Source organism: Gymnoscopelus microlampas (assembly GCF_963454915.1).
Source record: "Gymnoscopelus microlampas genome assembly, chromosome: 3".
Taxonomy (NCBI): Eukaryota; Metazoa; Chordata; class Actinopteri; order Myctophiformes; family Myctophidae; genus Gymnoscopelus; species Gymnoscopelus microlampas.
This window is the reverse complement of record NC_139940.1, coordinates 23,250,532-23,268,595: the sequence shown is the minus strand read 5'-3', so window position 1 is coordinate 23,268,595 and position 18,064 is coordinate 23,250,532. Positions and strand designations below refer to the sequence as shown.

Genomic DNA, 18,064 nt, shown 5'->3' with positions numbered 1-18,064 from the left:
ATGGTTGACCATGCCGGTAGCTGTGGCCTCTAGTTCGTGTGCAGTAAACTGCAGCACTCCAATAACTTCATTACCAAGTGCAGTGTTTTTTGTGCAGGCAATAAATACATGTTCTGATACTGTAGTGCTGAGATTCCAAAGTATTGTGAGCAACCCCTACATATAGGAGGGGTTTTGCACGGTGCTCACTGCTTGGCATGATGCCAAGGAAGTCAAGAAGGCAGTGGGCTGAGTCACGTTTTGGGTATGTTGCTAGGCAACCAAAATAAATGGGGGTTTCTGTCGCAGTGGGACCTTCATCAGACATAAAGTATACAAACAATGTCCAACATACAGTATAGGCCTCTATAAATGTCGTTCAAGAGAACACAGCTGTAAATATGTATCAAGTGGATGAGTAAAGACAGGATACACAGGATAGGTAAAGATGGAAATACATATTCTACTTTGCTGGAAATGGGGAGGTAACTTGTCATTAAACAAATCTTCCCCACTTTGTTGGAAATCTGTTTCCATGAGTCCTTGTATACACCACCAGACCGAAAACACGTCACCGCCAAATCCGCAACCTTTCTCTGTGCCTTGCTCTCCATTGCAAGCCTATGCTATTGGACCTGAAATAAGCCTATGCTATTGGACCTGAATTAACTTATATCATTTGACAATATCCAATAATTATTTCGATTATATTTTCAACAAGCTGGAAATATTCGCTGATATTGTTTCGTTAAGTGTTTTTTAAGAACGAGATGTTTGTGAAACTACAGCATATCTGGTCGGACCTGCTGACGTCTAGTCAGATTACTTCCGCATTCCGCACATCATGTTGACAACGCACGCACGCACGCACACATGCACGCACGCACGCACACACGCACGTACACACACACACACACACACACACACACACACACACACACATCAAAATACAGTAATTATTGAAACAGCAACATATGATATGATGCAGTAGCTACCCGTCGTTGAGTTGGACCAGAATGGCCCGGTAGAGCTGATGCTGGGGGCTGTTGGACTCTGGTCCACAGGGGTGGATGAACGGGTGAACCGCAGCCAGAATGAAACCCTGCTGATACAACTCCTGCAACTGGCCTGGAAGCTCCCGCACCGAGGACAGACGCAGGGTGGATGTCCCACCTGTGGGAGACAAAGGGGAAGGACGCCACATAAGACAAGGGCTTCTTCTACGCATTAGAATAGTCAGTGTTAATTTAACTCTGAGAGTGTACAAGTATATTTGTTATATTCTCAGAGTTACAAATGTTTAAATTAACACAGATATTACCGTGTACTAATCAAAAATATATATTTTTAAAAAGGTGGTTTGGAAAACGACATCCACCATAATGCTATGGCTTACACTAAACACAGTAAAATCTTATGTGTTTATTTAACGAGAGTGAGAGGGGATAAATAAATACAAAATAAAATGAATAAATAAATAATAAATACATTCATTAATAGGGGTAAACCATCGTGGAGACTAGGTAGCCTGGCGTAGACAGACTATATCACTGCGTGGATATGAGTCTGGTGCTTCCATGAGGACGTTTTTTTCCCCAAGGGGCGGGATCAAAACAATGGCCCTCGACGCAATTGGTTAGACCTACAACCAACTACCAATTACAGTGTCCCATATTCGAATACTGGGCCCTGATTGGTCACACACGTCTTCTGGAGCAGGAAATGGATTCTCTATGGAGTGGTGCAGACCCAAATCGCAGAATGCAATTTTTTTTTGCACTCGCAGATTCGTCTGGTCCCAGGCTAGAGACTAGGGGAAGCTTACATTTTGATGGACATGAATAAATAAAGTCCTGTGGACCACTTGTAATTATGCAATGGACCACTAGTGGTCCGTGGACCACTGGTTGAGAAACAGTGGCCGACACCCTCCCACCCAAAGACCAACCAGTAGGGGACACCAGGGCCAGCGTCAAGTGATAGTACAAGGGGACTTGGGAATTGATAGAACGACTACATTTGGAGAAAAAGGGGATAAAAGTGACTGAAAAAAGTTGTGGAAGTGGAGTTGGCTGGGGGAAAAAGCTCTGTCTCAGCACTCTCCTCTCCCCCAACCCCAGCCCCATGGGGGATGAGCCATGGAAAACTAGCTGAAGACAGCCAACAGTAACGCTGTGGGAGCAGCCAGCTGTGTTACAACAAGCCACACACAGCTTCTGTCAGCGAATGGCAGCCAATCAGAACGTATGCTAATGAGAACGAGGGAATGAGGGAGGGAGAGAGCAAGCGGGGGAGAGAAAGATAGAGAGAGAGTGTGAGAGAGACAGGGAGAGAGAAATAGAGAGACGTGGGAGAGATTAGATCGAAAGTAAAGTGGATAGAAAGATCGATAGCAAGACTGAGGGGGAGACAGCCAAAGTAGAGAAGAGAGAGTGGGAGAAAGAGAGAGACAGGGGAAGGGACAGAGGGGGGTAGTGAGAGTAGAAAGACACCAGAGTGAAAGGGCAAACATGACCCACACCAGCGTCTGGCCCTGGATGCCTGGCGGCTGGGCACCCAGCAGTACTCGCTGTGAGGCGACATTTACCGCGGGCCAAACAGCTGGGCTGTGTGGGAGAGTGCCAGGACAAAGAACTGGACGGAGAACAAGAAAAGAGAAGGGTAGAGTAGGCACGGACGGATGGAGGAGGGCGGGATGCGGAGGAGGAGCAGGGGGAGGGGGAGGAGGGGGAATAGGGGAGGGAAGGAGAGGAGGTCTGCTTGTCTGTAGCTGTCACAAGACGTGGGAAATGCCACTACAGCTAATTGGAGTCAATGGGACCATACAAGAGAGGAGACCGCAGGTCCATGGGAACAGTCAATGTTGGGAGTTCAATGACAGGTCAGAGAGAGGGCGAGTATTGCTGTAGACTAGAGCATGGAGAAGATGCTTATAAAGCATACCACCGGCTCCCTAGTGTTTGGTCACAATTATGCTAATAAGAGAGGTGATCAATTAGGTCAGCACTGCTACTGTTGTGTTACTCTCTCAAAATGTAATAATAGTAATAATATAATGTAACACTTTGGCTTGCAGCAGAGCAGTGTAATGTTGTAAATTCTGTAACCTCTGAGTGTATCTATGAAACAGTTAAATGTACAATGCATAACCAGGCATTATTTTAACATGTGTGTCACTTGAACCCACATCAAACACACATTGTCCCGCCATTTTGCAAGGCTGAAACATAATAGCATGGTGGGCCTTCAGCGTGTTACCGAACATCATCAGCACAGAAATAGACCACAGGCCTCCCAGTGCCAATCAGGACGCAGCCCCTGTGATGTGGATAGGAAGCTGATTCAGTGAGAGTCTCAAGTCTCTCTCGCGGGCACAATTCCAGAAGTTCATTGTGAAACCACTAAAGAAGCAAGAGCAGAAGATGGAGAAGAAGGAAAAAGAAACACATATACTGTACTGTCCCCTCAGGGCCACTGACTGCTCGGCTAAAAATACCCCCCGAATTTCTCAATCACACTCTGTCCTACTGCTCCACAATGCTGGAGCTTTAGAAGTTAAAAGGCATGGAGGAATTAACACAAAGAACTAGGCCGCCATCGCAAACGGGTGAAACATATTCAGGGTATTTTTATTCCCCCTGCTCGCTTTCTCCCCCTCTCTCCCTCCCTCTGTCCTATCCCTCACTCAGCCCCTTCTGTCTGTGTTTGGAGAAAGGAATCAATCCGTCTGTGATCTTTGATTTTATTTTGGTGCTGCATGCAGCATGACCACCCAGTGTTTCCCTCAGAGGCATGCTGGAGCTGGTCAGTACGTGCGCCTCATCCACGAGGTGGCGGTTGCAAAGACCTACAGGTCAATGAAACCTCTGCTTACTCTCCAGCTTCAGCTTGCTCTCTGAACGGCTCTACAGAGATGAGCAAATGTAGAATGGTTTCTATTATACGGTAAGAAAACACCCGACGGCAACTTCTTAAGTTGGGTCTAATCGTTGTGTGAGCTCCTAATAATCCCATCCAGGGGCTTTTAAATACACAGGCATATGCATTTATTTATCAGACCAACTTCTATTCATCAAGCTGTCCCAGGGCAAAACGTAGCCTGGCGCCAAGGTCTGAATCTCATGCCGTAGTAATAATGTTTACTTGATGCCAAAATCTTATTATCTAAGGAAAATGGCTTTGTTTGGGTAGATAAGTGGAAATTAGTGTCTGTTTGACAACCGTATGGATGTCTAAAATCAATGTTGATGTTTAATATGGTGAATGTTATGTATGTTAATTGGAGAGGTCATAGTTGGTCAGGCAGGCAATCTGGTTAACCTTATACAGCATAGAGGCAGCCAATTACTTTTCTCTCACATTTTGTTTACCCTGGAAGAAAATTCTCATATATCAACAGAGAGGAACCCAAACTCACAGGAACAAATCACTCTGTGACAAATAATGAGGGGGAAAAGGCTTCTGGCTGACAAACTGTTTCTCTGGAAAATTGTGTTAGCACAGAGCCACCAAACACATGCTGCCATTTATCATGGACAAGAAAGCGTTTGCATGCCAATGTATAAGAGGGACTAATGCATCTCCTGGTTGTTCATGCTGGATTAGAGTTCCAGGTTAGAGTTCAGAATGCATTATGGTGCAAGAATATCTTGAGTATATCAAAGACTGTAAAGCTGTAGCTTCGCAAAAACGTTTACTGTGCAATAATCAGGTACATTGTCTAAACGTCTTTGGGAGCTAAAGCTGTGTGTGGACGTCTTTTCTCTTTATTTTGACTTGCACCAGCGACCACTGGATGTGCACAACATAGCTCTTTGAAATATATCAAAGACTGTGTCACTGTAGGCTAGCTAAGCAAGGTGTGCCTGGTGGCTCAGCCAGTTACCCCACAGACCAAATGCTCCTTGTGAGCATTAAGTCCGGGGTTCGAATCTGACCCGTCTCATCTCCCATGTTTCTTAATTTCTTAATAATGAATGGCTTAGGAATGCATCAAAACAAAAACATCTCCATGAATTCAAGGATTCATATGGGGTGTGTAATTGATAGATTTATTTTTGGGTGAACTATTCCTTTAAAGCACTGATACAAAGCACTCTGGCCTGTGCGAACATCCTGCAAGGGTCCACAACCTTCTCAGCACTTAAAGACTTATGTGTGGACTTAAAGAACCATGCCAGTGTTTTTGGTAACACTTCAGAATAACTATAGACAGTAGAGTTACACAGTAGAGTTGCAGCAGACCAGTTTGTGGTAAACCTTTAAAAGTTAAGTGTCCAAAATAATTTAGATTGTCTTAAAATGATGGAGTTATTACTGAAAGGGGAAAAACAACAATTCTCTCATCACTATGAGGCAAGCAAATATCATGAAACGACAGAGGAAGCGGGTTCAAAACATTAGTTGCAATGCAGGGGATAGCACTAGCTAGTACATGTTATTTTTTACTCACTCTCAAGGTTCATGCAAACGAACTGCCCTGCGGCAGTGCATGTTTGCAGAGCCCCTATGCTACAATCTGATAGCGTATTAATTTCATATTTACACACATTTATTTTTGAAAGTGTTGGCTGATGGAGAAGCGGTATAGGCTTGAGCTCAGAGGTGCTTGCAAAGCAGATGGATGTAAGAGGACCTGAAATTTCTGTGTGGACAGTGAGAGTTGCGAGGTTTGTGCTTTCACAGTTGGGTAACATGCATGACCACAGCGTGAAAGAGTTATGAAAGGTTGTTATGTTGGTGATAAATCTGCATCAGGTGCAGATTGTTCAAAGGACATTCTGCATTAGGCCTGTCAAAAAAAATCGATTCATGAATAAATCGCGATTCTTAATGCCACGATTTTAAAAATCGAATCCAAATATTAAAATCGATTTTTTAATTTTTTTTTTTTTTTTAATATTTTTTTTTTTTTTTTTTTTTTTACTTTTTTTTTTATAAAATCGCAATAAATCGCAGAATCGAATATCAATTAATCGCAGAATCGCAATTTTAATCGAATCGGCACCCTATAAAATCGCAATAAATCGCAGAATCGCAATTTTAATCGAATCGGCACCCTAGAAAATCGCAATAAATCGCAGAATCGAATCGAATATCAATTAATCGCAGAATCGCAATTTTAATCGAATCGGCACCCTAGGAATCGATTTTGAATCGAATCGTGAGGTAAGTGAATCGTGACACCCCTATTCTGCATGTACAGTGTGCACTATGCATACTTTACTGTACATCTCAAATGACCATACTGTACCAGTGTTTTTATATCCCATTTTCCAAAGCATATCATTTCTCTTTTTCTTGTTTTCTTTTCTTATTACATTTTTCTACATTCCAGGAAGCCACTGGTTTCCATTCTGTACGGTATGAAAATCAACTTGCAGATACTTGAAACTTGCTGAAATAGGTAATTCAACCCAGTGAACTTGCCTTTATTTCTCCTTCATTTTTGCTCAAAGTTACATGATCAATGCATATTTTAAAGTGTATTTACCAATTCGATAAGACCTATCTAAAGACTCATTAATACATGTTTAAGAAGTGTGCAACAAATCATTATTTTAAAGTTTATTAGTGAAATACATTTGTTGTGCATGTCAATATAGACCTTAATGGGATCTTATTCTAAAGTTGCAACTATTCCTCATCCTCAATGTTTGCAAAGGTTATTTTGTATTAGTACATTTGTAACTAATTATTATCAACTGATTTAAAAGGTCATTCAATATATTTGCTAATACCATGTTTATATATGTTATATGTTGATATACAATATATATGTTAATAGTCTATCTATGCTCTGTTGATTAATTGAATACACAATGGAAACACGTCCCCAGGCCTTTTTTGTGTTATCCTTTTAGCCTAAGTGTTTTACTGTACCTGCTACCTGCTGTCTAGATTTTTGATTAATAAAGTATTCAATCAGTCAGTCAATCAATCAAGCAATAGTTATAGGACGGTATTCTAAAGTTGCAACAGTTAGTGATTTACTAACATGTACATAACAATTTGTTGTGAGTTGGGCAAAACATTACATTTTTGTGCCATGACCTCTTTATGTTTCTATAAATTAAAAACAAAGCGTTCAAGATTTCATCTGTGGTGTTTCTTTCATAAAATACAGCATCTAGAACAAACAGCAAATGGATGGAAGAGGGTCAAAAGTGTGAATATTCAACAAATTGTTTTTAATTACATCCAGTATTATCATCATTATTATCTTGTTGTTATTAGCAATCTTGTGCCACACCAACAGTCACTGCTTTTACCTGTATGAGTGAGTGACAAATAAAACCCTCTTAGGACATGTACAGTCAGCTTTACAATAACATCCCATAAAGGTCGGTAACGCAATGTACTGAAAGGAGTTAATGCAACTTATAACTTGCATTGTAGTTGGATACTAAAAAAAATATTATTCCGCAATTATCTTAGTTTCGCCAATATTGTTCACATTTTTCTTCAGTTAACATTTTTCCTTTTGCAGCTAACCTCTATGTCACACATCCGCTCTGTCAGACTATCCCATGCTCTTTCAACGCAGTAGGCCTACACTATACGCACACAACCTGAGCTAAATGCCGACTTGCTTTGTAGTTTATACTCCATGCATGGCATGATGATGATAAAATATGCATTTGGGACAAACTGAGACAATAACATCCATCTGCAGGCTCGCAGACCCGCGTCCCTTGCACACAGTCGCACACGCATGCATGTTTACGCACACACGCCACGCGCACGCACACATACATTCTCTCCCATGCTCTCCACCAGTGCACACACAAAAAATGATAATACAATTATGAATCTCTTGCATCAACATTATTATTATTATTATTTATGAAGAATTTTCTTCAATGTTCAAGTCCAAAATACTTTATTGTCACATAACTCACGTCTACAGTTGTATCAGTACCCAGAAGTCCTCTGGTAAGCCATTTGGAAGAACTCAAATTCTTATTTTTGTTGAACAGAAGTTGGGTAGAATGCTGTTTTGTTGCATGGGGTGGACAAAATAGATTTTCTCATGACATTTTAACATGACTGTACCTGGCTGCACAAAGGGCAAAGCGTCACGTGTGTGACTTAACTGCACAATAAAAAGGGTTAACTTTACTGTAAAAATACAATACAATTTCTACACTCTACGAGTTCAATTAACACGGAGGATTTGAGTGTATTGGTGGTGTTATTTGTTGTTGTAAAAGTGTCCCTGCCCTCTACTGAAGTGCTCTCTTTCCCAAAGCTCTAATTTTGACACAATAAAAAACAACAACGAACAAACAAAAGAAACACCTCCGCACCTTACAGCTAATGTGCATACAGTAATTGGCCTTTTGAAGTGAACACACCTGCTATTCTTTCTGGGAGCCAGTCTTATCGTTATTCAGCCTCCAATTAAAATGGCCTTACTCTCCCCAGAACTCCTCTTCCTTATAGGACCACCTGCAGACCTCTCTCAGTCTCTCCAGCCTGCCCTGCATCATTAGCTTTCTAATGGGCAGAGAGCAGAATTGCCCATGACGCACCTGCACCACCCTCCCCACCACCATCTTCCTCTTTGCTTTTTATTCCCCTCATAGTCTTCCTCTTCCCACTCTGCAAAGTCTGCGACACTTCTGCCCATTTAACCTCCTCTGTCTGCCTTTGCTCTCTACAGGGAGTCTGCTCTCCTCTGTTCTCTTGTCTCTCATTTTCTCATGCTCTTTTTAACGCTGCTCTCTCTCCTCCCATCCTGCCCTGTTCGCCTCGCCCTCCATGCTCCACTTTTTTTTATATCTGTGTGTGGCTGCCTGTCTGCACGGAGCATCTTTACATCTCCTATCAGGGGAGAAAGGCAGAGACATGGACCTCTCTTTCTATGTACTATTATTATGCCTGTCTGTGTCCCATTCCCATACTGTACTGTATGTAGTAAGATCATATACAATATGAAACAATCTCTGTCTCTCTCCGTGTTTCCATCTTTGTACAGTAGCTATCTTTGATCTGTCTCTTTTTCTCTTTTTGTCTCCAGTGGAGTCTCTAAATGTCTCTTTTTTAATATTTAGTAGGGAAGTAACGATACCAAGAATTCACGATACGATAATTTTGTGATAATAAGTCCACGATACGATATTCATCACAGTGTTTAAGATAATAATAATGAAGCAATTATGTTTAAAATGTTCCCTTATTATGACACGCTCAGAATAGGGATGATATGGTTCATGTGATTAATGAGTACACTACAAAGTAGAGCCAGGCTGTTTCACTCTCATTACTCGGATGCTGTTCAAATCATTTTCAGCCTGAATACCTGAATATATGCCGCCACAGGCCCACGATGATATTGAGACAGAACTAGAAAATCCTTGACACTTTCTTCATCTCATCTGCCTGTTACCATTTTTGTCAAAACCAGCTTCTCTTTCTGTCTCCGGTCTCGCTCTGTGAAAGTCCTGGGGCCAAAGCCTTTTGCTTTAACCCTTTAAGATCGGGAACGCATCTGTGTGTCATTTCAAGATTTCTTTGGCGATTCAAAAATAGCAGATCTACAAGCTCATAGCGTGGCACCGAGTGCCGCGCTATGAGCTTGTAGATTGGCTATTTTTGGAAAAATCGTGGAAATGTGTGCAAATCTTTGAATATATATATTTTTAAAGTGAACATTTGTAACTCAAATCTTTGCTTCTGGGGATTCTACAAAATGATCTTCCAAATCCTAACAGTTTAACCCTTTAAGACCTGGAGAAGCAAGTTATTTTTTAATTTGAGCTAAGAAGCATCTATCTATATATACAATTTGAATCCTGCTCCATGTCGGTTGTCTGTATGTACGTACGTTGTATGTGGCCAGTGTGACGTAATCTGACATCACGCCAGTGTGACGCGCCATGTCGGTTGTCAGTATGTACGTTGTATGTAGCCAGTGTGACGTAATCTGACATCACGCCAGTGTGACGTAATCTGACATCACGATGAGACAATATGACATCACATCCTACCTAACGTTGTATGTAGCCAGTGTGACGTAATCTGACATCACGCCAGTGTGACGCTTCCATAGTCTATATATACAATTTGAATCCTGCGCCATGTCGGTTGTCAGTATGTACGTTGTAACGTTGTATGTGGCCAGTGTGACGTCATCTCACGACAGCATGACATCACGGTCGTGACATCACGATGAGACGGTCGTCCCGAATATGGACACAACGCCAGTGTGACATTGACATAATCTCACGACAGCAGTGGGTACTTTCAAAGCCTGCCGTGGATTTAGGAGAGCACAAAACTCTCTCTCACACTGTGAGGTGCCTGTAAGGTGGCACTGCAAAGTGAACGACGCTAGACGTTCGGGCCGCGTAGCGGCCCGAACTTCTAGTATATATATACAATTTGAATCCTGCGCCATGTCGGTTGTCAGTATGTACGTACGTTGTATGTGGCCAGTGTGACGTAATCTGACATCACGCCAGTGTGACGTAATCTGACATCACGATGAGACGGTATATGACATCACATCCTACCTATAAATTCTAGGATGCCGTCAGATCGCACCAGTTCGACGGCTTCCATAGTGGGTTTTGGTCATTGGAGAGGTGATGCACGTCACCTCTTTCTGAAGTGGGTACTTTCAAAGCCTGCCGTGGATTTAGGAGAGCACAAAACTCTCTCTCACACTGTGAGGTGCCTGTAAGGTGGCACTGCAAAGTGAACGACGCGTCACGCTAGACGTTCGGGCCGCTACGCGGCCCGAACTTCTAGTTATTTTACACTTTGGCTATTCAAAAATAGCATATATACAAGCTCATAGCACGGCACCGAGAGCTTGCAGATCTGCTATTTTTGAAAAATCGTGAAAATGTGTGCAAATCTTTAGCGAACATTTTTAACTCAAATCTTTGCATCCGGGGGGTCCCTGGAACAAAATATTTTGAGATGGGGGTCGGCGGCCAAATACATATCATTTTGGGGTTCCTTGACATGAAAAAGTTTGAGAACAGTGGTACTCAAAAAGACTACGGTGGTCCTCGTCAATTAAGGACCACCTGAAATGATATCTCAAAATATTTTGACCCCCCCAGTTCTACAAACTCGGAGCTTGTATATCTGCTATTTTTGAATAGCCACAGAAATCGTAAAATGTCAGAGATGCGTTTCCGCATTGAATGGCTTGATTACCCGCCTAATGACTCAATGGCAAATAGTGGTATGATAGTGATACTCTACTGTAGCACCGTTGCCTTCTCACTCGGTCGCTCGCTCCAACTCACATGCACACTCACTCGATCACTCCCTCATTACTTCACTCACTCCCTTACTTATTCACTTAGTGACCTATTCACTCCATCACTCCATCCAGTGAGCCAGTCACTCATTCTGTCACTTAATCACGCACCAACACGCCAAGTATTCACTGACATCGATAATCACATAGACAGGCAATCAGTGCCATTGACACGTGATTGCAATCATTCAGGGAATCACGTGCTGCGGTGACACAGAAGCGTGCACGCCGACACACACACACACACACACACACACACACACACACACACACACACACACACACACTCTCTCTCTCTCTCTCTCTCTCTCTCTCTCTCTCTCTCTCTCTCTCTCTCTCTCTCTCTCTCTCTCTCTCTCTCTCTCTCTCTCTCTCTCTCTCTCTCTCTCTCTCTCTCTCTCTCTCTCTCTCTCTCTCTCTCTCTCTCTCTCTCTCATACTTACACACACATGCATATCTACCACATCAAGTGCGTCACATTCTCACATACAGTAAATCACAAAGAACGATCTCTGCACCCTCTCTGCACCCTCTCTGCAGATAGAGGAGAGCAAAGCGTTGGGAACACTGCTCACTGTGCACATTAGCAGGACATGATGACAGAGTCAGAATTCAACGCTAAACTCCCGCTAGGAAGTGAAGAGAGTGACATGAGCTACCTGCTAGCCAGAGATGTGGTGTGATGAGTAGGAAGGGCAGGACAGGATAGTGTCCACCCAAATGACAACAATGATCAGCATAAAGACATGGATATAAATTATCAGTGAAGATACGTAGTTGATCTATATGAATGGCGATGATATTCATTTATATGATAAAGACATGTACAGTATCAGGAGAAAAGGATTTGTAAAGGCATTCACACATGAAACATGTGGTTAAACAAAACAGTTGTTGTGGATACAACTTCTGCTACTATACATTCTGGCTGCTGACCTTTTACTGCAAATATGATGACAGCTCCAGTAGGGCCTTCCAGATGGCTGCCTTATTGCAGATACAATGGGGGCCAAAGGGTGGGAGTGGGTGTACTTTAAAGCACACCCACAGTAATGGCTATAACTAATGCTCTTCCTTGTCTGCATGGAGCATTTACAGTGGGTCTCAGTGGTTCTCAAGCTTTTTTTATTTACCCCCATAACTCCATAAAGCATTTGTACACTTACTGAGTTACACACCCGCAAGGGTCCATTTAGAGCCCCCTCAGTGAACCCTGAGGGTCCCTGGACACCACCCTGTTGTACATTCAAGAGTTCGTCCCTCCAAAGCCCTCAATGGAAGCTTTTACTATAGAGAGAGGGAAGTACACCGACTGATTAGAACATCGCATTTTTGCAGGTACGGAAATGATTTGGCACTAGGCATTTTGATGATTGGAAAACTACCTGTAATTTGTTCTGTCAGTGTAAATGTTTATTAATAAAAAAAGGAAAAAATAACTTGCTCACTCCCCCCCCAACCCCCCCTCTCTCCCTCTCGGTTTCTCTCTAGCTCTGCCTCTCTCAGTATTTCTTTCCCCCCCTCTCTCTCGGGAATTAACGTCTCCCTCCATCATCAGACGTCAGGCTGACAGCGGCTCTCCAGAGCGCATTTTGTCCGCTCCACGCCACCTTCTCTGCTGACAGCCGCGTTGCCTGGAGACGGCCCCTGAGAGACAAGCAGTGGTAAATGAGCGGATTCTTGATCAAAGGCCACGGCAGCCGACCGCCACAACGTTTCAACGGCATGGCGCTCCATGACGGCACTCAACATCCACTTCCTGTTCTTGATAATCATAGGTTGCACACGAGCATTTTGAAATTTGCAGCCAAGATGCGCTGGTTTGATAGTTTTTTCCCCCCTATTTTACATTGCAAAAGAGTGTGAATTTGAAATTTTAAATATGGGTTGTGTGAGGATAAGGCTCTTTGACAGGCCTGGGATATATTGTGACACCGTTTCCCTGCCACTGGAATGCATTTTACTGTTAATTGTGATGCATAATTTCGCTCCGCACTCAGAAGACAGCAGCCACATTTTGTGAGTGACCTCTGTTGTTGTTACGTCTGAGGTAAGTCACACTGCCGTCACCCGGCCGTGTTCTTGCGTCGTGCCTGCTGCAATCAACACCAAATATTGAGTTTATCTTGTCTGCTCATCACCCCTCTGTCAAAACAAGCAAGATCTCTCTCTCTCTCTCTCTCTCTCTCTCTGTCAAAACAAGCAAGAGATCTCTCTCTCTGTCCCTGTCTCTCTGTCTCTGTCTCTGTCTCTGTCTGTCTGTCTCTCTCTCTCTCTCTCTCTCTCTCTCTCTCTCTCTCTCTCTCTCTCTCTCTCTCTCTCTCTCTCTGGTCCAGTACTATGTCATTAGCAGTCAATGTGTTTTGTGTGTGGTTTATGAATATTGATTTACAAATAAAGACATTAACATCTATGGAACTTTTATTTCATTGCTTAGAATGGTGGCAGTTAAAAACTTGATGGGGGATTTTATGGTTGCGTGTGCGTGCGTGTGCGTGTGCGTGCGCGCGCGCGCGTGTGTGTGTGTGTGTGTGTGTAGGGCCACTGGTGTCTCTTTAATTACAACCGGTGCCCTCTAAGGAGGAGACACACATCACTTGTAATACACAACCTACAGAAAGCTTGATGTGTTCAGACCCAGCGGAGCTGTAATGAACACTATGCCAGTGTAATCTAAATGAAGGTGAGTATAGGTGAGATAAAGCCCTGAGTGAGAACAGGTGCTGTTGTAGAGGATGGCAGGTAACTGCTGTTACATGGACCCTATTCCACTTATATTCAGAATGACAGCTCAATCACAATAAAAATGCCAGTTATTCGTTCTAAGAATATCGGTTTTGATATTATTTTCGGTTAACTGTAGACTGAACAGTACTATGGAAGTGCTATAAGTCTCTTCCAAAGTAATTAAGTCAAATGATGGTGGGCCTTGCATGGAGCCTCATTCTCCCACCAGATGGGAACCCCGCCAGGGAACAGGTGGCCTGTCGTCATTGGAAACCTGCATCCCACCTCTGTGATTTTTATCCATGGAAACGGCGGACATATGAGATAGATGATGATGCTGATTATGACGTGAAGAGTGGGTGCATGCGTGCGTGCGTGCGCGTGTGTGTGTGTGTGTGTGTGAGATCAATTTCACTAACTGCCAACTGTCCCAATTATGACACCTGTCTCTGTCTATTGTTTGTGATTAGAACAATAGGCTGTTAAGGGAGTCTTATTGAATATAAATTCAATTTAAAAAATCTATATTTATACACTTTTAAAGTGAAAATCTGAATTGCTGAATGGATAACAGAATGGAGACAAAATTCAGTGTACAGACAGTCCAACACGGAGCGCTATACAATATGTTTTCAGTTTATTTAAACGCTTACACTGCATACTTGAACCCTAGCGTCCCTATACTCTGGGAATGTCATAATAGGCGAAGATTTTGTGAAAATAGCAAAAAATAGCACAGTTAACTTGTAGATCTGCTATTTTCGCTATTTGACACATAACACTGTGTATAGGGTCTAACCCCATGAAGTCTAGCATCTCCACTGGGCATGATATTAGGTGAACATTCGGCAAAAATAGGTGAACATTTGGTGAAAATAGCAGATCTACAACCCCACAATGTATTGCGTTGTGGCCCGTTGTGAGCTTGTAAATTTACTATTTTCTTTATTTGACATAAGTGGTTAATCAGTCTCCGAAAATGACAGTCAACAGCAGCAGACTGATGATTAAATTAACTCACGCATCCCTTTGCCATAAAAATAAATGTAAATGGTCTCTGGAATTTAATTAGTTGGCCTTTCCTCCCACTGCGTTCTGGTCGAGCTCAAAAAAGCAAAAAAGCAATTTAATGAGTGAAAACGTCTGAATGTATGCAGCAGGCATAACATACTGACTAATAGTGCTGTTTGGAGAGCCTGCATGCTTTCATTAATGGATCACTAAGAATCAGCCCAGATTGCAGGTAAGCCTTGAATGATTCAGGTCAATAGTGTTAAGCAAACATTTTCCACATTATTCTGACCACAGTTTGCCGAAAAGCACTCGGCAGGAAGGCCGTTTTATTCACTTATTGAAGATGCATCTCCCAGGCCTTACTGGCCTCCAGATATCTCAGCAAGGTCTAGCAGTGGTTAGTGCAAGAGTAGAAGAAGAAATATCAAATGCCCTTCTGGAGAAGAAAAAAATCTGACATCTCGCTCAAACCATTTAGGCTCAAACTGCTTCAGAGGGCCTGTATCTCTCAATTGGAACTGGTTGATGGGCTGGGAATGACTTTGTGATAAGGAGAGAGCACTATCACTGACTGCACAAGGAAGGTTTGTAGGTTTGTATACAGTTAGTATACGGTATATTTCAATTGCCATTTCATGATATCTATGGCAAGAACGGTCTACTTCACACAAGACATACATACAGAGTTAGCTAAAGCGAAACGTAGTCATATTGTAAGCACATACTGTACAGTAAGCTCATGTCGCTCATGAACTGGCTGAATTTCACATGGTGTCATTATTGTCCGGACAAATGTTGAGAAGAATAAAGGTACAGATAAGAAATTAAACTTGCATTGAATCAAAATATGTTCTGTGTGTCAGTTACTTTAGCTAAAATAAAATCAGCTGGCCAATCCCTGAGCCCTCAGGTTGAACCCAACACCACCTTGAGGTTGAGGGCGTGGTCACTTCCTGTACCTTCTTAGCCAAAAGGACATGCCAGGAACAGTGTCTCCAACAATAGGCACAACCACACAAAGGATCCCCCTTTCACTCATCATATAGATAAATACATTTGTTCCTCTTCGGGAGATGCTTTCAAGGCCTGCCGGGTGAAGCCTGGCGTGGCGGAGGTGTTTTGTTAAATTTAGATTGTTTGCTCCACTGCCATCGAAGCTCCAGATTGCATTTCAACACGATCAATGCTGGCATATTGGATCCGAGTGAGAGGGCAATAAGAGCCAATAAAGCTTTGAGGGGGCGTCCAGGACTATTGTCTGTAAGGCTGACAGGATGACTGTGGAGGCAGGGGCAAATAAAGAGGCTGGACAAAACACAGGGCTTACATGACACTAAATAAGAGAAACCAACACACACACACACACACACACACACACACACACACACACACACACACACACACACACACACACACACACACACACACACACACACACACACACACACACACACACACACACACACACACACACACACACACTCACACACACACACACACACACACACACACACACACACACAATGCTTCCCCACTCGCCTGCGATACCTTGAACTTTATAATAGAAAGTTCAAGTAGATCACACACACACACACACACACACACACACACACACACACACACACACACATACACACACAATCACAGACATGCACGCAGTCACAGACACACATTCTCACACACACACACACACACACACACACACACACACACACACACACACACACACACACACACACACACACACACACACACACACACACACACACACACACACACACACACACATACTGTAAGAGTGATGTCCCCATCACTCTTACTACCCCCTCATTTCCGTTCTCTTCAAGACGGCACTCTTATACACTGATGGAATGATGCACATGCACACAGCCTCCCCGCCCACATGTAAAACTCAAAATCTCAATAAATTAGAAAAAGACAACCTCTTTATAATATCATTGCTGTTGGTGGAAACCTTGTATGTCCCAAACTGCTACATATTTGTGTTCAAATGAATATTATTATTTAGTCACAACCTTGTTAATACTTTTCATTGGTTCAATATTTATAAAACCCACAGACACACATTTTCACTCTCATTAAAAAGATTTATTTCCCAAATTAGAAAATAGCTAATCTACAAGCTCACAACACGTTGCATCGCGTGCGAGCTTGTAGATGGCTATTTTTACTACTTTTGTGTGACACCGCAGTATGATGAAGTAGGGCACTACTTTACAATACAAAAACATTAAACGTTGAAATATGGCGATACAAGGTTTCTGGCCTGACAGCAACAATATGCAATATTACTGAGGTACAACCAGGAAGATGACAAAATAATTGTATACAGACTAGCTGAGGAGACTTCATGAACCTCACCTCAGGGGACCAAAGAAATCTCAGAATCCCTTGTAGATGTTCCATGCTGTGAATACGACATCGTTATCGTGTGTAGAAATGCTTCAGTAGGAAATCCCTATTCAGTACTACAAGGATACTCGTTGTGTTTGTGTTATTCTCTGCCACCCCCCCCCCCCCCCCGTGTCTCTTTAGGTGCCCGCTTCTTTACATTTCTGAACTGATATCACACGGCCAAAAAGCTCATCACAGAGAAAAATGACCCACATATTAGTCTCTTTGGAGAGGAGGACTAGAACATTTGCTTGAACACACCATGCAGCATATTGGCTGACTGGAGTTTAGCCGACTGCAATGATGAGAATAAATAGGCCCCTCAGACACAGGAAATATTCTGAGCAAAATATTGAAAATATTTTTCCGGTAGGGCGAAGACCAATCTTTAACATCTTTGAGAGAGAGAGAGAGAGAGAGAGAGAGAGAGAGAGAGAGAGAGAGAGAGAGAGAGAGAGGGGGGGGGGGGGGGGAGAGAATAAAAACAAACAAGTCAAGAGTGCTGTGGTAGAGGAAGAGTGCTACAGTGAGAGAGGGGGGAGGAGATGGAGAGAGAGAAGGGAAGGAACTGAACCGAAATCTGCGTTTCCTGTTGATAAAAACTTTGTCAGCAGTTACGCTCATTTGAAGCCTAGCAAATGAAACCTGCTG

The 18,064-nt window shown here is 42.8% G+C and overlaps 1 protein-coding gene across 2 annotated transcripts in view; it reads right to left on the bottom strand.

Moving 5' to 3' along the window:
* The window catches only part of rftn1b (raftlin, lipid raft linker 1b), a 97,401-nt gene that overhangs the window by 62,988 nt on the left and 16,349 nt on the right, over positions 1 to 18,064 (bottom strand). For both annotated transcript variants that reach the window (XM_084053279.1, XM_084053278.1), the window contains exon 3: positions 975 to 1,152. In XM_084053279.1, coding sequence (XP_083909405.1) covers positions 975 to 1,152 — 178 coding nt within the window. The remainder of the gene's footprint in view (positions 1 to 974; positions 1,153 to 18,064) is intronic.